General features: G+C 36.6%; 1 protein-coding gene across 1 annotated transcript in view; it reads right to left on the bottom strand.

Annotated features, from left to right (window-relative positions):
* Window positions 1-26,686, bottom strand: part of kalrnb (kalirin RhoGEF kinase b) — a 219,685-nt gene that overhangs the window by 141,042 nt on the left and 51,957 nt on the right. The window contains 5 exon segments of the mRNA XM_056459523.1: window positions 10,073-10,268; window positions 14,355-14,529; window positions 18,636-18,808; window positions 22,377-22,568; window positions 22,723-22,845. Of these exon segments, the coding sequence (XP_056315498.1) occupies window positions 10,073-10,268; window positions 14,355-14,529; window positions 18,636-18,808; window positions 22,377-22,568; window positions 22,723-22,845 (859 nt within the window).

Raw genomic sequence — 26,686 nt, 5'->3', positions numbered from 1 at the left:
TTCTGTAGACTATCGAAAAAAAATGAGCTTAAGGGGGCTAATAATTTTGACCATAAATTGTTTTTAAAAAATTAAAAACTGCTTTTATTCAAGCTGAAATAAAACAAATAAGACTTTCTCCAGAAGAAAAAATATTATCAGACATACTGTGAAAATTTCCTTGCTCTGTTAAACATCATTTGGGAAATATTGGGAAAAAAAAATCAAAGAGGGGCTAATAATTCTGACGTCAACTGTATACTATAAAAATCTAAAAATATGCAATGTAAGAGTAAAATAAGATATAAAAAATATTTAAAATAAAACATCTTTATTTTTTGAAGTATGCCACAAAATATTTCAGATTCTCGTCTAACTTGTTTTCTTCACATATAGTCATTCTTTAAATGACTATAACAATCATTATTCAAAACAGTTATTATGAGTTATTAAAACTATTATGTTTAGAAATGTGTTGAAAAAATTCTTCTCTCCGTTAAACAGAAAATGGGGGGAAAAATAAACAGAGGGGCTAATAAATCAGGAGGTCTAATAATTCTGACTTCAAATGTGTATAGTAGATGAGATTTTCCTATATAGTTAATCTGTAAACATATCTGTGTAAAGCAGCACATCATAGCAGCCAAGAAACACAGATATGAAGCTGAAGAAAGAGTGGGACGTGTCTGAAATGCGAATAAGACTGACAGGTGCCTTTCTGCGGTGCACACACCCGTATCATTGTGTTGAAAGAGAATGTGTGTGTGAGAGCTGAATTTACTTGGCTTATAGCAACTTAAACAGTCGAATATGTGCCAATATGCCCATCTAGCTGAGAATTCATGTCAATCAAGTCTAAAGGTTTTAAAGTGTCAGCCACCTAATAATACACTATTAATGATGATAATTTTAGTTAAAGTACTGATTAAATGGTGGTATATTTTCAGTATGAATATTTTTTTTATTATGCGTAGAATGTATTTAATCTTACAATCTATGTATACTAACTGGATGGCACAGTGGCTCAGTGGTTAGCACTGTCGCCTCACAGCAAGAATTTTGCTGGTTCAAGTCACGGCTGGGCTAAAATTTGCCATAATGTATGAATATGCGTGTGAATGAGAAAGTGATTGGGTGTTTCCCAGTACTAAGTTACGGCTGGAAGGGCATCCGCTACATAAAACATAGGCTGGAATAGTTGACGGTTCATTCTGCTGTGGCAACCCCTAAAAAAAGCCGAAGGAAAATGAATGAATGAGTCTGTGAGGGGTGTACTTATTTATGTTAAGCATTTATGTTACACCCTCATCAAAGAGCATAGAATCACCAAGAGGCGACACTCTAGTGTGATTTGGCAAACAGCCACTAGATGGCGCGGCGGCCATTTTGGAATGAAAATTTCAATAAAACAACAGCATATTATAAGTCTGTAAAATAAACTATTAAAAGAGCTGATGATTGTGATAGTAAGTGTTGTATTGTCGTCTTTCAGGTTGTATCTCAGCTTTAATGCGCCTTTTAAAATTAATAAATATAAAACAAAGCAGCTGCTTGCCATCGCAACATCAATAAGATCGAATGGACAGCCGATCGCTTTCACTCCAAAATGGAGGAATCCGGGGCTGTTGCTGGGCTCTGTTGTTGCAATGGAACGTTCTATTGAGTGTCGTCTCTTGGTCATTCTAAGCTCTTTGCCCTGATTAGGGGTTCGACTGTCTTTGACTTTGGGAAAAAAAACATTATTTCCTATTTCATATTACTACTACATGAATTACTACTCATTCAATGCATCTAAAAGAGGTGACTTTTACTTTAATTTACCCATTTTCAAATTTTGGGGGGAAATTCCAATGGCTTGTTGTGTTAAATATGTATCCACTGACTTGAATCAAGAATCAAATCAAGAATCAAATCGAACTGAGACAATGCATTAGATTTAGAATCAAATTGGGACAAATAGGTAGCCAGGCCTAATACACACAATTTCAATCATTAACTTTCCCACCCAATCCTCCTCTTCTCTCCCTTCCTCTTTCATCACACCATCCAAGTCAACCCATAATGTGGGTAGCAGGTTTCCGCTGTTGTGTCCGTGGTAACTGTCAATAAAATGCAGCAGAGCACGGAGGAGTGAAGCGATGACTGATTCACACTCTTTTATCTCTTTGCTGAACACTAACTCATCATCACTCCTGCCTTCTTTTCAGCTCTAACTGGCCCCTACAGCAGACATTACTGCACTCTCATACTCCCGTAAAGGCTGATTCATGCTGACCCAATAAACAGCAACATCTCAAACACTGTTCACGCTGTCTCAAGAAGCTTTATTTGGCCTGAAAGACAAAGAGCGTTTTATAAAAATTGTGCTGTTTGGATGTGGAATGAAGGACAGTGGGTCAGTTCTTTATTTACGGTTTCAAAATAAAATCTGTTGTCCACTCCATTTATTAGCCTTTATGTAATTAGGCTCAGAAAAAGTATATATATCAAGAAGATTTATATTTACAGGTCTCAACATAGGTTATCGGCAAAAATATGTAGTTATAGGAACTATAATAGAATTAGTCTCAAAGAACTACATTTCCCTGATGTCACTAGCGGTTCCTACTGTGCTGAGAAAGACCATTATCTGAAGTAGGAACTAATTTGGTTTCTCCAAATGGTCCTATAACTAAAATCATTCTCAGTTCCTGTGGTGTATAAACCAGTTCTAATAAAACTATAAAAATTAACCACCCGACCAGTCTTGAAGGACTACATTTCCCTAATGTCACTAGAGGTTCCTACTTTGCTGGGAAAGACCATTCTCTGAAGTAGGAACTAATTTGGTTTCTGTAAATGTTCCTATAACTAAAATCCTTCTTAGTTCCTATGGTGTCAAACCAGTTCTAGTAGAACTATAAAAATTTACCAGCCGACCAGTCTCGAAGAACTAGTGGTTCCTACTGTGCTGAGAAAGACCATTATCTGAAGTAGGAACTAATTTGGTTTCTTCAAATGTTCCTATAACTAAAATCATTCTTAGTTCCTATGGTGTATAAACCAGTTCTAGAGGAACTAAAAAATTGACAACCCGACCAGTCTCGAAGAACTACCTTTCCCTGATGTAACTAGCCGTTCCTACAGTGCTGGGAAAGACTATTCTCTGAAGTTGGATCTAACTGGTTTCTACCAATGTTCTTATAACTAAAATCATTCCTAGTTCCTGTGGTATATAAACCAGTTCTAGTAGAATTATCAAAATTAACCACCCAATCAGTCTCGAAGAACTACGTTTCCCTAATGTCACTAGTGGTTCCTACTGTGCTGGGAAAGACGATTTTCTGAAGTAGGAACTAATTTGGTTTCCCCAAAAATAATTTGGTTTCCCTCTATAACTAAAGTAATTCTTAGTTCCCATGGTGTATAAACCAGTTATAAAAGAACTATAAAATTGACCACCCGACCAGTTTTAAAGAACTACCTTTCCCTGATGTAACTAGCGGTTCCCAGCTAGTGGAAAGACCATTCTCTGAAGTTGGATCTAATTGGTTTCTCCAAATGTTCCTATAACTAAAACCATTCCTAGTTCCGGTGATGTATAAACCAATTCTACAAACAAAAAATAGGGGACAAAAATGCCACTGCACAAAAAAAATAAATTATGACTGATTAAAGTGAAAATGAACGAAGTCTGTCAATTACAATTATATTCAAGTCTGCGCAAACTGAATGATAATTTCCTCTGTGTTTTTAAACTGGACTTACAGCTTTTGCGTATTTACATAAATATGTATATATTGTACGCCTGTGTGTGTATTTAACATGGCAAACTTAATCTTAGAAATCTTGCTGAAATCATTATAAGTATAGTACTCAAAGACTAAAACTGAGCTAAATATAAATTACAAACTAAAAAAGAGAAATGTTTAGGAAATTTAAATGAGAAAAGCACACACAATCACTAAGGGTTTGTTCAGTTTTGTTCTGTTCTGTTGGTTTCTGCAAACACGCTATGGCATTTTTATCAGATGAGAACACTTGAAGGGCTTAGAAAATGTGTAAAGAAGTCAAAACTGTGCCTCCATCACACATACAAATGAAAATCTGCTGCTAGGAGACACACTATTGAACTGTAACAGGCAGAATCACAGCAATAGAGACAAGACATTAAATTTACTTTCCCAAATTTAATTTACACGACTACGACAAAAAAAAAAAAAAAAAAAAAAACAGATATGCTTGAACAGTCATTTCATAATTGCGCCTTGTGGTGCCATATCCCAAAGTCGATGCTGCATTCATATTTCAGTCAACTGCATGAGAGATGGCAGCATTCAAATGAGCCTCATTAACATAGCAACTGCACCTGTTTGTTTTAATCGAACTGTAAACACACTGAAATGACAATTAACCCTTGTGTGCTGTTAGGGATGTTTTCATCCACTCTGGGGTGATTTTGAGTCATAATTTGGCCACAATTTTCCCTGTGCTTTAGCAAATAGAATGATTTTTGGTGACAAATCTTATTTTGACACATATTTTATGAAAATGCTTTGACATTTTTTTTTAAAATTTAACAATACACTTACTATGCAAATTTACTACCCTTTTGTTATGTCCGTGGCTGTTTTGGCTCCACTGATTTCCATTTAGGGATGGGTACCGAAACTTGGTACTTTATTGGTATCTGTGCTACATTATAAAACACCGAAGTATCGATAAGCAGTGATGTTAACGGTTCTGCTATCAGTACTGGAGAATTATTGCTGAATAGACATTACTTACAGTAGCATAATTTAACTGACCAACCTTTTCTAATTTGCGATATTTGATATTCGTCTGCACAGTTGACAATCTCACATGAGAAATGCTCGTGTCGTCCGGCAAGGACATCAAGTATAAAAGCCTTTACAGTTCTCGGCTGTGTGTGCACACTTAGCAGAGGCTCGCGCTAAGCGCAAACACATAGCTCGCAACACAGACTTGAGCTAACACAGCTCGTAAGCTTGAAGAGTGAACCAAACGGGTTGTATTTCCTGAGTGGACAGCGAAAATTCCCTTTGCCACAAATGCAACAGGTTGTTTTCTTGTACAAGCGGAAACGCAAGCAATCTGACTAAGTGAAAGTATCTTTAAAAGTGCATTAACTGCAGAAAGACAACAGAAAAGTTTTTGACTGCCTAGCTGCTAACGGTAATTTACATCATCCTTCGTTATGCCAGCAGTCAGTCACCTAAATTAGTACAAGTTAATATTAATAGTTAAAGAGCCCATATTATGGGTTTTTGAAAATGCCCTTCCATGTAGTGTGTAACACAGCTCTAAGTCAAGTGAAATATCCAGCTAAGGCTTAAATCTGTAAGTGTACAGTGTTTAAAATTATTGATTCATCTATAAAAGAGTCGACTCATAGTGCTTCAAACGAGTCGTCTTGATAACGAGTCATTAGGTGTTTCGCGATGACGCAGCCACGAAACACAAGCCTCGCCAGTAGTTACGCGCGCAAACCAGGGAGATTTGAAACCTGCGGCCCCGCCCACTAACACAGAAAAAACACTAGACACACACACACAGACGCCGCCGGTCGAATGAAGTCACGCTGTGCTCAGATGGATAATATTGACAGTCTCTACCCAAAGATGAGTTGTGAACTGTGAAGAGTCAGTGGTTGAGGTTATTCACTAGTGTAAGTAGTGCGATTAAAATTGTTGCCCTCGTTTACTCTAGCTTGCAAATTATGTATTTATTGTGTTTTGTTACTTGTTAACCTGGTACAGTACACGCGGTTACTCTTTATAATCTCTTATCGCATGTAAGCCACGTTAAAAACGCGACGCGTGCCGCTTTGTTTACGGATTTACCGTTAAAGGCTTTTGTGAGCTCGCGTTCCACTGCCGTTTGTCGTTGCTATGGCCATCGTAAGCTAGGAGACAGGAGACTCGTGTCGATCTCCCTAGTTCTGAGGAGGAACGTGATGTGTGTGTGTTTGTGTGTGTGTGAGAGAGAGAAAAAGAGCAGGTCGAGTGTGTGACGCCTAGGGACTAGGAGACAGGAGACTCACGTCGCTCTCCCTAGTTCTTCTTAGGAGCGTTGTGTGTGTGTGTGTGTGTGTGTGAGAGAGAGAGAGAGAGAGAGAGGGAGAGAAAAAGAGCAGGTAAAGTGGCTAGGAGACTCGCGTCGATCTCCCCAGTTTTTCTGAGGAGGGTTGTGTGTGTGTGTGTGTGTGTGTGTGTGTGTGTGTGTGTGTGTGTGTGTGTGTGTGTGTGTGTGAAAAAAGCCTAACACTATGAAGCGTGTATGCACTGTGACTACTTTTATATAGTTGATTACCAGCTGGGCATTTCACGCTGTCTCGTGCTGAAGCCTGTCACTGTCGACCATTCGCAGCAGGCTGTCATCGGTCCAATCAGCGCAGATTAGCTTCGCGCTGAGGAGGGGTTGGGAACAAATGAATCGCTGAACGATTCATATGGGAGTCGTTGGGATAATTAGGTAAAAATAAATGCAGATTATAAGACCATAAAAGTGTTTTATGACCTTGCATGCATATTAGACTGTTGTTGGAGACCCTTACAACCTAAATATGACCCTATTTCATGTATAATATGGGCTCTTTAAATAAACACAGACATTTGGTTACAATGAAAGCAGTATTTTTGCAGTAGCTTAAATAAATCTTAAACATTAAAAATACTTTTAACATCACCGTATTAACAAATATAGCCTATGAATAGCCTAATAATAAAACTATGCTTATTACGAAATTATAATAAACAGCTTATTTTTACATTGCAAGACACTCTAAAACTGTATTAAAACACAATTAGCTCCCAAAATAACATTACACTCATTTATATGAATGTGTTAATATAAAAAAATCATAAACGTTATCTCATTTAACTACATTTGCAACTCAAAGAGGTATTGCTGGAATTTGTACAATAAAAGTGTTTCCATCTTAGTTTATGCACATCTTTTCTTATCGAATAAAAAGTTTATCCTACTCAGTTATGTGCATATGCTTTTTTTGCGCACTTTAAAATGTATGAGCATCTTGTTGTTTCCATCAACCAGTTTTTATGCACATATCCAAAATGCATATAAAAATAGGTGGATGGAAACATAGCTATTGATCACTGCACGTTCTCGCAAGAATGTAACAATAACATACTTTAGTGCACACAGATCCATGTGAAGTTATTTTACAACAAAATAACGCACGAAAGACAAAGGCTAGGCTATAACGTTAAGCCTTATTACACTGTCAGAGTATTGCTCAGGGCGCACACTTTACCCCTATGATAGTGTGCGCAATAAAGATGCTCAAAATCCTGCTCAAGTCGGACATTTTTCACTGTTACTGCTCATCGTGGTTATCAGAAGTCTCCTCGCTGCACATCTTCAACTCGTTCACCTAATATGTTATTACAGATGATATGAAGTTTGTCACACCTCCACGGGTGCGCACTTCACGGTTTATTACAAACTATCTCAGCATGGTCAGCATCTACACTTCCCAGAGGACAACAGCCAATCACGTTACTTTTCTATCATTGCGTAAACATAATTGGCTAGGATCTGCTCTAGGTATTTACATGGAGCGACCTAACAGCTATCTGTTTTACGACTTTTCAAGAGTTCACTTAAGTCACGTGAACCTTTGATGCTGACATAAGAAAAATACTATTTTAAAAAATTATTTCGAGGGCAGTTTCATTCAGTGAACCTACCTTCATCTGTAAGCTGTCATGTAGACAAACCATTGATCGATCGAAACCTGTCTTAAATCGGTGCATGATGGTTAGAAATTTTGTCCGGATTGATGCTGCGCCGATGCCCCGTGACTGTCACATGTGGCATCAAAGTACCGCGACAGTGCCTCCGAGATCAGACTATTGATTCAGCCCGTGCAGCATCTGAAGAGCGACTGCTGAAGCTGCGATGACGACTCCGACATTATACTATTGGGTGATTTTACCGCATGACATCAACCACGTGTGTTTTTGAGTTTATTATTGGACAAATTCTGATTCACAAGCTTCAAAACCAAACAATTAACTTTTTATAACCTCTCTATCTTGTACACATCATGCTTATTAAAAGACTACAGATATTTTACTGCATAATCATGTTAAATAATTTGGTTATAAAGGCTAGATTGTTTGCACAGGTTTATTTTCTACCTTTTTATAAAGACTATTTACTGCATTCAGCTTCATGAATGATTTAAATCATATATTTTAGTGAATAACCTAAATATTAACTCAAATAAGTCTCACAGACTTGAAATAAAATAATTATCATCATTAATCCTGCCACCCTAAAGGTTTCTTAACAAATTAAGTTAAAAATATTTCATTAAATAATTATAAAATGATTTATATGATTATAAAATATATATTTTTCCTGTTTTCAAAGTGACATTGATGTACCTGCTCTTTCTGGGAAAACTTCTACTTAAAGTGTAGCTCACTTATTTTAGGAATGTGCTTTTGTTCAATCCTTTTGGATTAAAGTGCTTATTTGAAAAAGCTTTCATGATCCAAAATAATCTTAATCATTGTTTAAGACTTAATCAAAACACCTTGTTTTGGGGTTTTACACTAGCCTAAACAGTGATGTTTAAACTCCTAAAATTTGTGCTTATTGCCTTGTATTTAATAGGCCTATTCATTTGTGTTTAAACCACCCTCTCGTTTCCCCTTATTCATAATTCATAATCATTCATATTCCCTTATTGTTTTAAAATGAACAAATAGTTTGTAGAGACTGTATTCTGTTTTATTTGTAGTGTAAATCTTTTTTGTTATAAATAAATAAATGATGATGACGCCATGTGATCGGTCATCATGACTGCCGCAACTTTGAGCCTCGAAGTATCCAGCTGTCCGGCTTGGCGGAAGTTTTCAGTTTTCAACTCCGCCCCCGCCTAAGCTCGGCTAATCAGGTTGATCACCGGCTGCAACCGTGCTTCATGTCGAACGCACCTAACGTCATTTGAAAAGAGTCGCGGCAGAGTATTAAAGTTGACTAGTTGACTAGTCGATTAGTCGGCGCAATCCCTAAAACATAGCAAGTGTATTTATGCGCACACACTCTAATTAGCTATTTTACTCCATAGAACTCCATAAAAAGCCAAAAGCTGATAAGCACAGGCCTATCTAAAGGGTGCCAGCTGATGATCAACAGTAAAAATCACACATTTTACCTTTTCCCAAAAGGGAAAACCACCAACAACTAAGAATGTATGATAATATGGTGTCATGGCTTTGCAATCAAAAAATGTCATTATAATGGAAGTCAATGGGGCAAAAACAGCCCCCAACATAACAAGCGTAGTCAATTTGAACAGTACACAAGGATTACAATGAAAACTCAACAACCAAAAACTGAAGCTAGTTCCAAAATATTTATAAATACTATAACTGTGCAATAACATTGCACCCTAACCCACATACAGATTCTGTTTTAACCAACGTCACAGCAAATAAAGCTTAAAGCACCAAATTTATGTCTTGCAATTCCACAGGCAACGCGCCACAACAAAAGATCGCACTTTCAGAGATCAGACGGCACAAAATGGAACACAAAGCATGGATGTTAAAACAGAATACAAGAACGTGTTTTAGTGTGAAGGGCCTTTTGTCTACAGCAGACACATATGGATTGCTATGGACTGTACGCTTGTGATAGGCTTATGCTTAATTACATGGAAACAAAACAAACAATACACTGCATAGACAATCCCAAAATAACGGCTTGAGAAGTTGGTGATTTTCCACAATCTGCTACCGTAATGTCTGTTCATTTTATATGGACATCATCAGGATCCATGAATATTGAGTAATTAATTAGCATGTTGTGTAATTCGATTGATTAAAATGTACCTGCTTGTCAAAGAAACTATTCGTAAGTCAGATCATTCCACGGTTTGTTGGAGGGAAATTACACCACAATCCTCAATAATTCCATGACCAAACACATGCAAAACAAACATCGGCAAAGCGTTAAACTAATAGTGACATCACATAGGAACATCCAAGGAACATTGTAGTACCTATCTGTGTCCTTCCAGTCTCCACATCTGTATTATTTAAAAGCAGCTCCTCACCTGAAGCCTGAACCTCCATGATGTACTGATGGAGATCCTGTCCCTGCTGTATGACCTCATAGGTCATGTTGTTCATGGCGAGTTTGCGCTCGGTGTGTCTGTGTAGTCGCTGTTCAGCCAGAGTGAGCTCTTCTGTGTTAAAATCAGTCGCCTGTCGCATCAGATCCTGTTTCCAGGCATCCAGCTCACCCATCACCTATGAAACAGAGGACATATATTACCAGCCTACACTCATATACACAAAAAAATAATCTAAACAACTGAAAATAAGTATCATAAAAGGGCTTTGATGTAATATGATTCATGTTAAAAGTAGAGATTCTCCGATCAATTGGTATCGGCCGATAGTCACATTCCATGACTCAATCAGTACTCTCTAATCAGGCCGATCTCATGAACCGATCACAATTGTTTGCTTATGAGTTTACAAGCAGAGGACATAAAAGAACTGAAATATATTTTTACATATCAGAACTGAATGTTAAGTAAAGTAAATTATAACCTGGCGGATAATATTAGGGAAATAAAAAAATGTAATAATAATTACTTGAATATTTAATATTATAACTTATCGTAATATACTTATTGCAATAAACAGTACTTTATAGACCTATTTCCTTTTAGTAAAGTAGTAATGGATTTATAGGTGCGCATTTTAACTTCTTATGGATTAAATATACGCTCCAAACTTCATTAAGACATATTGAATTCTTCTTCCATCATTTCCAAATTGCTTTGTTAGTGATTTTTCTTACCAATTTTTTAGTATCTGTTTTATCTGTTATTTTCTGTAAAGCTGCTTCTGATCCTTACATGTTCACATTAAATGGTTACAAGAGACATGTTTAAGCAATTATATGCAACAGCGATAATTTATTCTCTTTGGTAAATGAGGAAAAATGTACTTTATGTATTATAAAGCTTGAAGCATTAGAATAGGTACTTGGTATCGGTCGATCAACATAACAAGGAATTGGTCCTCTGTATCGGCTGCAAAAATCCTGATCAGAGCATCCCTAGTTAAAAGGATAGTTCACCCAAAATTAAAATAGACTCACGATTTACTCAAGTGTTTCCAAAGCTTTATGAGTTTCTTTTCTTCTGTTCAACACAAAAGAAGATATTTTGAAAAAATCCGCTGAAAACCTGTAACCACTGACTTCCATAGTAGGAAAAACAAATACTATGGAAGTCAATGGCTAGCTTTCTTTAAAATATCCTCTTTTGTGTTTAACAGAAGAAAGAAACTCGAGTTTTGAACAAGTAAAGGGTGAGTAAATGATCACAGAAGTGTCATTTTTAGGTGAACTATCAGTTTAATTTAAAATAAATCTTAAAATTAGAACTGTTCAATTAGGCTAATAATTTATAAATACTAAAATGACTAAAACTAAAATAAATAAAAAGTAAAAAATGTATTCTGTTGCTAGGCGGTTGATATTTTAAAAAGGCAGCTGCTGTTGTGTTATAAGTAGGCCCACACGGAATCTGCGCACACAGAATTCCGCAGATTTTTAGCCCATCATTGATTCTGTTTATTTACTTGAGTAAATGTGTGTAAATCTATATTTATTCAGTTTTTAAACTAATTACAGTAATATTATTGACTAATGTGAAAATGTTCATCTAATTTATGTGCAATACAGTTTGTAAAGTAATATTTTCTCTTTTAGTAGATATGTTACATGAGACACTTGCTTTGTTTACCAAATAAAGTGAATCTAATTGAATTTGCATTTTAAACATTAAATAACAGTTAAAAAGATATATTTTTTTCACATATTAAGGTTTTAGTTATGATACTCCCGAAATAATTCCGCAGAAATCCGCAGATTTTTACCAAAATTCTCTGCAGAAATAGCAAAAAAGGTCCTACATTTACATTACATTTGCTTTTATCCAAAGCGACTTACAAATGAGGACAAGGAAGCAATTTACACAACTATAAGAGCAACAGTGAATAAGTGCTATAGGCACGTTTCAGGTAAGTCTAAGAAAAGTCTAAGAAGCAAAGCATTAGTAATGTAGGTTTTTTTTTTTTAAAAAGAGAGAGTACAGTTAGTGGTATAGCCAGAGAGGCAGTTGCAGATTAGGAAAGCAAGCAAAGTCCTAGTTATAAGTGGTATCTAGAGAGCTTTTTGGGATGTTTGTTTCGCTTTATGTTTTTTGTTTCATTTTATTTTTGCCCAGTCATTAATCATTAAATGATAAAACTAGAACAAAGCCTAATTAAGCATGAAATATTTTCCTTGTCAAAAAAGATATGAAGAGTTCAGATGCAAAAATGCCATCTGAAATTTTCTTCTAAAATTAGCATTTTTATCAGGCTCCTGTGTTGAGGTTCGGTAATTTCAGTTTTACGGCAAAGGATAAGTCCTTTTCATGGTCTTTAAAATGAAATAACTCAACATAAGCAAAGGAGGCTAAAAAAAGTTTTAATTTTCAATGGAAATTTCAGACAGAATTTAGAGGTTTTTGCATCTGAACTCTTCATATATAGCTTACATTTCTGTAAAAAAAACAATACAAAATGTGTTGTATCTGACGCTTTAGTTGACATAACCTTGTAAAATTAGCATGTAGCATATTATATATTTCACGATCCGATTTATATGTGGCCATATTTATTTATATGTAACACTTTTATGTGGCTAAATGGAACCGTTTTCACAAATCAGATAGATATCCAATCACAAAAAACACATGAAGGGACCGGGTGCAAACAGGTCCATAAACTCTTGTTAAAAGGCTGCAAAGGTGTTATTAGGTACTTGTTTTGTTGTTCTGAGTGGTTGTTAGGCAGTTGTTGCTAGTCAGGTGTCTTAGATCATTACCAGGAAAATTTGTTTGGGTGTTAGTATGCTGCCGCTAAGGTGTAGGCATAGATATTTACATTAGATGTTGCCTACGCTATATGAAAGAAATGCATCAACAGAGCCGCCATTTTAGTACAGGGTAGCACTCCTTTGAAATTAATGTGGGACCAAGGTGCAGTGGAGGTCTGGCCATCCAGAGCTGAAAATGAGTGTGTGTTTGTGAAATATATTATCCTCCCTCCCTGTTCAATTTGATCCAATCCGTGTTCTGAAACACAGCCCCTCTCCTGTTTCACTTCATTCTGAGAGAGGGAGCGATTCGTTTGTAAATGGATCGCCGTTATGAACGACTTGATCACTTAGCCGACAATAATACAAGTTTCTGGCAGCATCTTGTTGTCATATTTGATTTACATCAACAAACTAGCATAAGTCTAGTATTTAGTGCAAGTTGGTGCTACTTTTCCTTATGGTCAGTGCATTAAGTGACTGTATTATTATTAATATCATTACTTGTTTAGCACAAAAGCTCGTAACATACAAAAATGTAAAAAACGAAATCTTACCTATGAAATATTCTGTCTTTATGCTTTGTTTTTTTCATTTGCTTGTTACTACACCCATACGCAGTGCTAAAGTCCAGCATTATCAGATCGGCTTTAGTCTTGACTAGTGCGGTTGAATGACATTTGTCCAGGGAGCACTGTACAAATATGGCGGCGCTAATGACGCATGCTCAGGGTCCGTATGTGATATCTAGTGTATATATCTATGAGGTGTAGGGGGTAGTTACTACACTACTTTAGAACGAAATGAAAACAATACGAGTATATAATTTATACTAAAATAATAAAGCACTGTTTATTTATATAGTACATTTTACACACAATGGTAATTCAAAGTGCTTTACATAAACAAGAATAAAAGAAACAAGAAAATAAAAACTGTAAAAACTAAAAAATGATTAAAAACAGAATAGAAACAGATTAAAATGTGTTGTTCAAATAGGTTTTAAAGGAACAAAAATGAAAAGAAAGACATAATAGTGTGATCCGTCGGATGTAGCACAGCGCTCATTCAGTAAAGGCACAGCTAAACAGATGTGTTTTCAGTCTTGATTTGAATGTGACTAATGTTGGAGCACATCTGATCATTTCTCGAAGCTGATTCCAGCAGCAGGGGGCGCTGTTAGTAGCTGAAGGAGGATTCACCCTGCTTTGAATGAACTCTTAAAATATCTAATTTACTTGATCCTAATGGTCTGAGGGATCTGCTTGTTTTCAGTGAGCAAATCTGTAATGTATTGAGGAAGTAGTAATACTTTAAAATCTACGGCTAATAATTCTGACTTCAACTGTACATGCTTGCAAATACAGGCAGCGCAGAAGCACATCTGTGCAAATAAAGGTAGACTGATAATGACTTCGGTTCAGCCCGTCATCAAACACACACACATATACACACACCTCCAGGGCGTACTGTTCAAAGATGCGGAGCTGCAGGAAGATGTCCAGTTTGATCCTGCGCTCATGGAAAAGCTCCTCCATATGAACCTGAGCCTCATCCAACTGCTGAAGAACACCCTCGATATGAGCCACGGAGCTGGCATGTGGCAGCTTATTACAGGCCAACGCTGAGTCCCTGTTTGAGCACACACAAACCCACGTCAACACATCCAAGAGCAAATCAATATCAATAGAGGCCACGTTAATCCGCAACCAGTATATCAGCATGACATCGCACGTGCAGACCCGTTCACATGCAATATGAAAAGAATATAATTAGAATTGATCTGCAAAACTGAAAACTGTTCAGGTTAGCTCGGTTGCAAAATTCATTCTTTTTCAAAGCTGTTTCTGTGTTATTTTGCTAATAAATTTGAAAACATTTGGAATTAAAAATTCAGAGCGGGGCAATTCCAGTGTTATAGATGTTACATTTAAAGTAAAGTCTCAAAAGATAAAATCACGACTAGAAAGTATATGTTAACATTATATTGAAACATTTGTTTGCATTTTCCAAAAAACAACGTTGTGGGAGCATAAAAATATCAATCTGTAAACATTTTATATTTATTAAATGAGGAAACACGCGTTACGGATGTGACCAAAAACGTCTGCCAGTTTACAGTACACTCTCAGAAATAAAAGGTACAAGGTATTGGTATCTGAAAGGTATATATTAGCACTTAAACATTTCAAGAAGTACACTTTTGTACTTTTTAGGTACTAATATGTACCCTTAAGGTACTAATAAGGACCCTTTAAGAACAAATATGTACCTTTCGAAAAGGTATCACCCCAGTGACAGCTCTTGTACCTTTATTTCTGAGAGTGTAGGGATGGGTACCGAAACTTGGTACTTTATCGGTGCTACATTATAAAATACCGAAGCTAACAGTCCTGCTATCGGTACTGGAGAGTTATTGCTGAATAAACATTACTTTAATTTGCATAATTTAACTGACCAACTTTTTCTAATTTGCCATATTTGATATTCGTCAGCACAGTTGACAATCTCACATGAGAAATGCTCGTGTTTCCGACGAGCACGTCAAGTATAAAAGCCTTCACAGTTAAGCGCACACACATAGCTAGCGACATGTGCACACACAGCTCATAGACTTGCGGAGTGAACCAATCGACAATGCCCTTTGCAACAAACGCAACCAGTTGTTTTCTTGTATAAGCGGAAACGCAAGCAAACTCTTTTAAAAGTGCATTAACAGAATAACAGAAAGACAAATTTAAAGTTTTTGACTGCCTAGCTACTAACAGTAACTTTACATCATCCACATCGTTATACCAGCAGTCAGTCACCTAAATTAGTATAATATTAATAGTTAAATAAACACACACATTCAATGAAAACAGTATTTTTGCAGTAGCCTAAATAAATCTTAAACATTAAAAATGCTTTTACATCAACTGTATTTACAAATATAGCCTATAAATAGCCTAATAATAAACTATGCTTATTATGAATTTATAATAAACAGCTTATTTTTACATTGCAAGATGCTCCAAAACTGTATTAAAACACAGTTAATTCCCAAAACAACGTTAACTCATTTATATGAATGCGTTAATATAAAAAATTCTTAAACATTATCTTATTTAACTGCATTTTGCAACTCAAAGAGCGTTTTTCAACTGCAGGGAGCAAAATAAACCAAGAAAGATCCTGACTTCTGCCAGAAAAGGCAAACAGGTTGATTTTTCTTCAGAAGAATAGTTAAAACTGAGAGCCATTTTCCTTCAACCCATTGCACATTCTTTTACAGGAAAAATAACTTTTTTTTTTGTTTTACAATTATTGGTTTCGTTTTTTTTTTTTTACATTAAAAACTTAATAATAAAATAAAGTGTTTTTAATTCTGTTTAATTTGTTTGTTTTTTTCATTAAAAAAACACTACAAAAAGTACAGATAAGAGAACCGTTAAAGTACCGAACCGAAAAGTGGTATCAATAAAAGTAGTAATACCATTAAAACCTTAACAATCCCCATCCCTAGTTTACAGTGTACAACATACATTGTAGAAATTCAGTGAATTAAACTGCACAATCCAAAAGAAACAATGCTAATCAAAAGTTGTCTCTTTATAGAACCTGTCCATCACTTTTTGAATAGGCATGAATAGGCAAAGTGATCTGTGTCGTCATAAGGGCATCGACAAACTTGGCTGGTAAAAAAGGTGCACAACCAACAGATACCAACCAACAGTATCTGAGGTTTTCGCTAAAATTACTAAGTATAATTAATTACCAAAAGACTGAAGCAGTGTACTGACGCTGTGACACGTTACCTGACAGATTCAAAAGACCGAAGAGTCGTTAGATAGAGACAAGATGAATTAAATATCATGTTTAACAACTATAGTGAGACACAATCCAGCGGTATCCTTGATAAACTGTCCGACGTGCACTGCTTTCTGGGGTCAGTCACCTGCTGACAGCCTGGAGCTCAGACATCCGCATATGCTGCAGTGTGTGCCTGTGTGTGTGTGTGTGTGTGTAGTCACGTGATGTGCGTTTTCAGCTGTATAGAGGGAGATCTTTACAGAAATGCTAGGTAAAACGCCAGTGTGGACGTGGATTGTTCTTATTCTAAAACTAGGACATATTAGTGTAAATGAGGATCTCAATGCCGGTTTAGCATCTTGATGCCTATCGGCCATCGGCGATGGATAACGGCATCGTCTATCGACCCAACCCTAATTGATTTCACAATATTCGCAATAGTCACATCACAGGATATGTAATGTTGAGTCTGAATTACACTTGACCAGGAGCTACAAAACTGTTTTTAATTACGGTATTTAAATAGAATTTAATTTACGCAAAAATAAATGTTTTTTTTACTTAGAATTTTTGTCTTGTTTCTAGTCCAGATATCTACATTTCGATGTGAAAACCAGATTATTTTACTTGCAGATTTGTTTGTTTTAGGAAAAAACCTGAAAAGGAAACGTTGCAAAACAATATTATTTGGACTAGAAACAAGACAAAGCAAAGAAAGAAAAGTTTCTTTTGCAATGTGATTATTCAATCTCTGTACCTAGATATTCTGTTGGACTCCATAGAAAACCACTAAATAGTGCTATTCAAATTATCTTATGAAAACATCCCATACTGCAATATTTATTGCTGAAAAATAAAATATTACAATATCAGATTTTTCCAATATTGCGCAGCCCTGATTTGGCATCTCCCCATTATAGATGTGACAGATATGAAATTGCCACTTGTGTGACTTTGGTTAATCAAATATAATTGTTTGAAAACATTAACAGAGACATTTTTGAGTATTTTTACTCAAGCCAACACAAAAAAACTTAAGAGTTTCACTATTTTGGTGAAAACTTTTTTTCATGACAAGGTTGACATTTGCATGGAATTGCTCAGCAGTGGTTTTCATGAAGAGATATTGAGAACATAAGGTGGCTTCTGCAACAAAAAAAAAAATTACACAAGGCGCCTAATGATGACATGAATTGATCACAAAAAGACAGAACTAACATTTGAATATGCTGTAAAATATGGTATAATACAGTATACTCCTCATTAAAAACTGTGTCAATGACCAGCCATAATGAAAGCAATAATTAGAGCAGTTAGACTATTGATGGCTTCTATGGAGCGCAGAAAGCCTAAAGGAGACTGGTCTGTTTAGTGGGCTTGAAGTTCATTAAAATGACATTATCAGCATTCTTCTGCTATGGAAAGTTTCCCTCCGACTTTTGACAACTGGATGTGCGATGTAATGTGCTTCATTCATTTTGAAAAAATTAGGTTTACAATAAATGCCCATTCTAGTACTTTTTCTGAAAGATAGGGGTTTCTTGAGCCACAGTGTCGCCCACCAGTACTACTACTTCTACAGACATTCTAAGCCTTTGATTGAATGGATCTAACTGCATTGTATTTAGATTTTTGGATTGTATATTCTTGATTCATAATTTCTAAATCATAATGATCCAACATGTATTTTTTATACAATTGTAACTTTGCTTTTTAATATTTCATTAAGTTTAATTTAATTCATTTTTATTGTGTGTAATATTTGTGTTTTTTTATTTTCCTGTACAACTATCCTGCTTTTTTTGTAAAAGTTTAATAAACAGATTTTAAAAAAATCCATTGTTGATTATTGGTTGATCACACATTGATTGTATTACTTGATTATTAAAATGACAATTCAATGCATGCATAGTACTAAACACAGATCTGAGTGTTGTCATACTCACCGCAGATGTTGAATGAGCTCTTCTCCTTCTTTGATGACATTGAGCGTGGCGTCCAGTGTGCTGCTTTGCTGCTGCTGAAACTGTCGGATCAGCTCCTGAACCGCATCAACAGACTCAGAGTTCACCACCGGCTCCACAAGGCTCTTCTGTAAGTCCTCCATCCATGACCACAGCTTGAGGCAGGCAGACAGACAGACAGATCCACAGTCAGATATATTGATATTTGATTGTCTGTTGCTTGGAAACAAGGTGGTTAACAGAGTGCTTGTTAGGTTGCTGTTTCCAACATGTTCTGGGTTGTTACAATGACATTGTGGTGTGGTTTCAAGGATCTTGCTAGGGAGTTGCTATGGTGTACTTGGCGACATTATCAAAAGCTGAAACAAAGGTGTAATTCAATCTCACAACTATTATGCCGGCAGTTAGCTCTCTGCAACTCTCACATGGTTGCCCGCTGAAGCTAAGCCAAGCTGCACCAGTTAGTACCTGAATAGGAAACCACATAGAAAAGCTAGGTTGTCAGAAGTGGTGTTAGTTAGGCCAACAGGGGGCGCTCAACCTGCAGTCTGTGTGTTTCCTAATACCCCAGTATATTGATGGGGACTCTACACTGCTCAGTGAGCGCCGTTTTTCGAATGAGACATTAAACTCAACTGTGGTCATTAAAAATCCCAGGATGTCCTTCAAAAAAAAGTAGGGGTTTAAGCCCGGCATCCTGACTATATTTGCCTCCTAACCATCCCCATATCATAATTGGCTTCATCACTCTGTCTCCTCTCCACCAATCAGCTGTTGTGTAGTGTGCAGTCTGGTGCAATATGACTGCCGTTGCGTCATCTAGGTGGATGCTGCACATTGGTGGTGAATGAGGAGATTATCCCCAAAAATGTGCAAAGCACTTTAAATGTCCACAAACGCACAATATAAATGTGAGGAATTATTATTATTATTATTATAAATATTTTATCTGACTAAACATTTTAAATAATCAATTAAAGCCTACTAATTAATCAGAGAAAAAAAGAATTGATTAGTTGATGAAACATTTGTTTTAATTATGAAAATGACCATTTTATGGATGCCTAGTACTGTAGTACAGATAGAGACAGACACGTCAGATAGAACTACAGTCATGGTTGAAAAGGCCATTAGTATTTCCTTTGCAGTTGCTTTGGTCTTCTGGGTGGTATATTCAGGGTACTTGTTGCAGTCATCCTAAAACATTGATAGGTTATTGTCAGAGTGTTGCCTGGCAACCAGGAGGTTATTTCCAAGATCTTCTGGATAGCTGCAATGGCATTGTGGTGTGGTTGCGAGGATGCTGCTAGGGAGCTACTGTGGTGGTGTTGCTGGTTGCTCTAGGCAATTGGTGATTTAGGCTGTACTTGGCAGTATTTGCTATAGTAATGCTAATTGGTTGCAACATTGTTGCTTAAAAGATGCTAAAGAGCTAGATATTTTGTCTATGTCTAAATCTGAAATCAGGGAATAATGGAGTAGTGAAAACCACGTTCACAAAACCCTCTTCAAAAATAGTTTTTAGTGGCATATTTAACATACTGTAGATTAGAAATGAGTCTCTCTTCTGTGTGTGCACAATAATCAACTGCATGAAGCAAGAAATAACAGCAAAAGAGGTGCGAATTGTGACTCATCTGAGTTGCCAGATCTTGCAGCAAACAAGTATAAGTTCATTATAAACCAAAATAAATCTTGCTATATGCTATATAAAACTTGCTATACAGTAGTTGCTACTTTAATTACCATAATAAACTTGATCGATTTATAAGCCAAGCCACAAAAACAAGCACACAGATACATATCATAAGTAGACATGGCTAATGCTGGATCAATGTTGTTGCAATTAAGAGCTTAATGTATGATCATTTTGTTTATAATATAATATTAGTTTTGTGAGTTGTATGTCATATTTTCCAAATATTTGTTGTGAATCTTTTCTGTATGGTCATCTTGGCCAGGACTCCCTGGAGGAAGAGATTTCTGTTTATCTCAATGTGACCTTCCTGGAAAAATAAGGGATAAATAAATACAAACTGTTTGGTGATCGCTAAGATGTTGCTAGATGGTCGCTCAGGTGTGTAGTAGGCTGGTAGTATTTTATACCACGTGCTTGCTGAGGTTGCTTTTACACCTGTAGATCAATTGTTTTATTCCAAAACAGGGATTAAAATTGTTACAATGGTGCTTTTTCTTCTTGGTGAATTTCCCTTTCACATGGCAAAGTTTCTAAGTGGATCAAAATTATTCAATCGTCATGTGCGGGTAAACTCTCCTCACAATGGTCAGAGTTTTACGGTTTATTTTTCACAGTCGGATTCCACTCAGCTGTCTTACGTCATTATCTTAAGTGAAGCTTTACAAATTAATTTCGAGAGAAGCATGTGATATTATTGATCACAGCTGGTCTCTCATCCATAATTAGCAATAATCCAATCAGATTGATTCAAGCCTACAATAAATAGGTCGATTTCACCCTACTGCCTTATCTTTGTTTTGGAAGAATCACCCCTTCCACCCCGTCCTTTCCTTTTCCTCCTTTTACCAGGGGGGGCTCTCGAGACCTGATTTCGGACATCCTTACATGCTTATTGACCAGGCAGAAGCCCTGGGCTCAATTATCTCCAAACTCAGGGTATTCTCCCGGGACAGCATGCCAAATCTGCTATTAACGTCAAGCATATCTAAGTGTGAACATATGAATATATGACGATGAGAAATAAGACATTATAAGCGAAAGCTGCACTTATTTTGAATGGTGACATCCACAGACAGTCACCAAATATAAATCAGAGGTAAGACTTTCTCATACATAGCCTCATTTCAATTGACATTTAATAACTTTTGTTTGAATTATTAATTATGAGCTTAATAACGTGGCTACAACAATGCATTATAGGCTTTATAGAGAATAAACAGATAAACCGAGATTGCGGTCAGATCATGAAGCAGCTGATTTTGATCTTTCTTTTGAGGTGTCAGTTCAGAAATGAACAAAACAATAGGCCTAATAAAAAATACTATAAGATGAAAATATGGAAAAAAATATGAGATTGTAATTTAGGTCAAATTTCCTAAGGGTTAAACTGCACTTGGTAATAATTCAGTATGCTTTCACTTTCATATTCGACATGAAACACACATTTACCAGTATAAATGATGACATCCCACCCTACTCATAATAAAAGACTATTGCATAACCATTATACACTGTGATATAGCCTGGTTCATTAGTTTGTTGGATCATATTGCTTTCTCACTACAAGTGATCCACTCCAGAGTTCGTTTAACCAAGCCGAAACCACCTCATTCAGGCGGTCTCGGACCGACTGTTTTGACATGGATCAACGTACAACTACAGTGTTCACATATGCCAAACAAACCAGGCTAACGCCGCAAATGTGCCAGGTTCCAAAACAAATGTCTAGGTGTAAAAGTACCTTTGGGGATTGGTAAGTTGCTACATGGTTACTGGCATTTTGGGTACTATTAGGGCATTGATAAATAGTTGCAAAGTGTGTGCTCCTTTACAGTCAGAAATATTAGCCTCTGTTTAAATAGTATCTCATTATGTTGGCTTTGTCCATTCACTTTTGTTTATAATTAGTGCGATCAGTCAGTAAGTGGATTTGAGAGCTACTAACAAAATCTTTCACGCATGAACAGAGATCAGTCACAACTAGTTATTTAAGAAGTCCTGTGTTGTGTGTGTGTGTGCTCTACCTCTTTGGTGTGGGTGTGAAAAGACACTGAGATATCCAGCAGTAGCTTCCTCTGCTCCACCCTCCGCACAAACTCCTGAACTCTGACCTCCAGGTGATGAGCAGCGGCGTAAATCTCTTCAGGATCACACTCGCCCGTTTGAGCCAGCTGCTCCGCCGCCTCCAACAGCTTATCCGCATTAGTATAAGTGTTCTGGAGTGAGCGAGAGAGAGAAGAGTACATTTACAACATCTCCCGTGAATATAAAGAAGAAAAACTCAACAGTTTGAGGAAAGATTTCACAGTTCGTGCTGGTTTGCTCCTGTCCAATCAAAATACACACAACATAAAGCAAGTCGTTTCCAACCTGTGCCACCTCCTGGAAGTCATCGTGCCGTTTTTGTAGCGCTCTCGCTCTGTGTACAGACTTCCCAACTCCTGTGTGTTTGCTGAGAAATGCTTCTCCGTGGTTTTCAATCCAATCCAAGACCTGAAACCACACATATTACTTTTACATTTAGCAGACGCTTTGGTCCAAAGCGACTTACAATAGAGGAGGCATTCAGCAATTCAACAAGAAGAGGCAATACAGACAAGAAGTGTAAATTATACAAAGGAATTGTTTGTACTTAGAGAATTTAGTGCTAGTGTAATTGGAAGGTTTTTCTTTGAGAGAGAGAGAGAGAGAGAGAGAGAGAGAGTTTCTACAGGTGGTTTGTCAACACCACTCACCTGTGACGCAGACTTCATTAATGCACAATGTTTTTGTTTCGTGTAAAGTTTTTTTATTAATTAATATTACTTTGCATTGTCTGTCTCGAATAAACGGGAAAACTCTTAAAAGTAAACTTTCATAAGCATGTTCATTATCACACCAGGTGGACACTGTTAACAAAAGGACAAATCTACACTACCTAAAAAAGTCTTGTCGCCTATTCAGGTTTTAGGAACAACAAATAATAACATCTAGTTGGTCATTTGGTATCAGAAGTGGCTTATATGAAAGATAAAGGCCTCTAGATAACGCTTATTTTACCAAAATGAAATATGACCATGCCTTCATTTTTAATGATTTAATTAGGACAGTAAGGTCTGACTTTGCTTAGACAAAAGTCTTGTCACTTAACAGAAATAATGTACAGTATAGAATATAAAGTCCTGGTGCAGTGGAAAAATAACTAATATTGTGTATGACTCCCATGAGCTTGGGAGCTTATTAATAAAGTCACCTGGAATGGCAAAGAAAGTGTTCTTGCAGGACTCCCAGAGTTCATCAAGATTCTTTGCATTTATCTTCAATGCCTCCTCCTTCATTTTACCCCAGACATGCTCAATAATGTTCATGTATGGTGACTGGGCTGGCCAATCCTGGAGCACCTTGACCTTCTTTGCTTTCTGGAACTTTGATGTGAAGACTGAAGTATGAGAAGGAGCGCTATCCTGCTGAAGAATTTGCGCTCTCCTGTGGTTAGTAATGTAATGGGCCGCACAAATGTCTTGATACCTCAGGCTGTTGATGTTGCCAATCACTCTGCAGATCTCTCACACGCCCCCATACTAAATGTAACCCCAAACCATGATTTTTCCTTTACCAAACTTGACTGATTTCTATGAGAATCTTGGGTCCATGTGGGTTCCAAAAGCTCTTCTGCAGTATTTGTGATGATTGTGATGCAGTTTAACAGATGATTTATTACAAAAATCTTCTGCCACTTTTCCAAATGATTAACTAGAAGTCAAGCTATTATTTGTTGCTCTTACAACTGGAATCGACGACTAAAGACTTTTGTCAGTTAGTGTATATTTTTTATGAATCTTTGACACTGTAAATTACTTATTACTTACACGTATCTTCATTACCATACTGAGGTTAAAAAAAGGTCAATTTTGTTAAAAGTAATTTGATAATGTTTTAAAATAAGTATTAAAGTACATGTAGTAGTGTGCCTTAGCTTTTAAAACATAGAAAAAGTACAAATGTGTACAAAGATGTATTTAAGTCCTATTAAAGTATGTCAAAAGTACTCATAAGTTCAGCCAAATGCATTAAAAAAACATCTGAATATGTTTCATATTCATTTAAAAATATTATTTATATAGGTTTCCCAGTGATGGGTTGCGACTGGAAGGGCATCCACTGTGTAAAACATATGCTGGATAAGTTGGCGATTCATTCCACTGCGGCAACCCCTGATTAATAAAGGGACTGAGCCGAAAAGAAAATCAATGAATAAATATACATATTTTGCTAAAAGCTATTTATTTATTTCACCTAATTTGTGATGTTTCCTTAAAAAAAGAAAAGCATTTTACACATCCTAACAACAAGTCGGAGCCTAAAAAAGTCTTTTAAAAATGCTCAGGGGATTTTTGAGAAGGTTCAACAAACTTCCTCACTCAGAAGTCAAAGTTCTTTAGTTCACTGCACAAACTAAATGGTGGAGCAGGCCTCGTTTCTGTCTAAAGAGGCCCTGGAAGGGATCCAGTCACATCAAAGAAACAACACAGTCCTGACAGAGAACCGGTGAAGGTATGACAAAAAGCCCCTGAAGGCGATGGCCACAGGAAGTGGAGTGTATTGTTGGAAGTATTGACTGAAGGCCAAGCACAATACTGCCGTCCCTCGAGGACGCTGAGGCAATCTCAGTCTACTCTATGAGTCAGAGTCCGTGTCACTTCCTCTAATACTCTCTGCACTTGATATTTGTTCTGCCGTAGGAGAAACATCGTTGCATGCAAAGATCTAAAAACAACAGCTTGTGAGTCTAGGGTCACGTGTCAGATGTTGCATCAGTACATATAGCAAATGCTTGTGCATGCAGGAATATATGCAGTACAGTACATGGACGTGTCTGTATGTGCATATGTGTGCATGCATATATAAGTGATTCTGTACATGATTTACATAATTCATCATCTTAGGTCACGCATGCTAAATCTAATTTCATGTCACCAATGCATTTACCATAATATAGCTATTTTACTATTTTATTTTAGTATTAAAAATAAATTTGGATTCTACTTTTTTGCATTTCACTTTCACTTTTTCACTTGAACTGTTTTGTTCTAATTGTCCTGACATTTTCTGAAATAATGTGCTGTGTAATATCAGATTTCTTTTAGGATTATCCTTTTTCTTTTCTAAAATATTTTTTTAGGTTTAGAGTGTCTTATCTTTCTTTTTTCTGTCTAGGTAATCTCATACAGCTTCTTTAACAGGGGTGCCCAAACTTTTTCTTATAAAGGGCCAAAAACCAACTTGATTGAAGGATGTAGGCCGAACATATACCAAACCGATTATTGCATATTCAGGGTTAAAGTAAAAAAATCCTGAGCCTGAAGGGTTTTTTTAGGGGGTGGGGGATGGTGAGTGGAGTTGGAGAGAAGTTGGAGAACTGCACAGAAGGACGATTTATGATTTATTTTTAAATATTGTCAATAATAACAAAAATAAAGTAACAAGAGCTTAAAGTGCTTAAAAAACTGGTAAACTGAGACTGAGATAGACTCTCTTCAATGATTATGCTTTGCACCATTTATTTTAAAGTACTATGTCAAATAAAGTGTTTTCTTCTAAACAATAACAAGTGCTTAAAGTGCTAAAGAACTGAACTGAAATCAAGGATATTATCACTCATTTTTTTTTTTTTTTTTCTGGGTTGTAAGCAAAGTCCTGCAAACTCTTTCTTTTTAAGACATTTGGACCAGAAGCTGGTACAGTTGAGGAGGCTGAGGGTCTGCTGTTTGTCCAATCATGTTCTTTTCTTCTTCAGGCTACCTCAAATCGATCACTCCACAGGAATTATGCATTTAATTAATGCTCCGCTGTTATTATTATTTCACAAAACCTCAACATTTTTAACAAAAGTCCTTAGATTAAAGATAATGTCTTATGATTATGACTTCAAGAGTTCACACTTGCAATAGTTTCAGAATAAAGCGTATTTGGCGTGCTGTCCGGGGAGAGGGCTCTGATCTCGGGGAAGACACCCCAACTCGAGTTATTCCCCTTATCAGGAAACAGAGAGGAATTGGGATTCGAGCGAAGTATCTAGCCCGGCCCCAGAACGCTCCCCCCGGGATTGCAATGCTTAAGAGGTGAGGTGACGGGGTGGTGGAGGGATGCTAAAGTCGTAAGATGCTGCAGGTAAGACAGCTTTGATATATATAGGGGTTTGGTCAAGAACTGATTGGATAATAGAATAATTGACATTGACGTATTTGATACTGAAACTTCTGCGCGTGCTCCTCCCGAAATTTGTTTATAAAACATCACTTATTTCCTCTGTCTCACTCGCGGTTCATGTGTGCGCGCTGCGTGTGATGAAAGA

The sequence above is a fragment of the Danio aesculapii genome, chromosome 6 (genome assembly GCF_903798145.1).
Source record: "Danio aesculapii chromosome 6, fDanAes4.1, whole genome shotgun sequence".
Classification (NCBI taxonomy): domain Eukaryota; kingdom Metazoa; phylum Chordata; class Actinopteri; order Cypriniformes; family Danionidae; genus Danio; species Danio aesculapii.
This window is presented reverse-complemented; position numbering and strand designations above follow the sequence as displayed.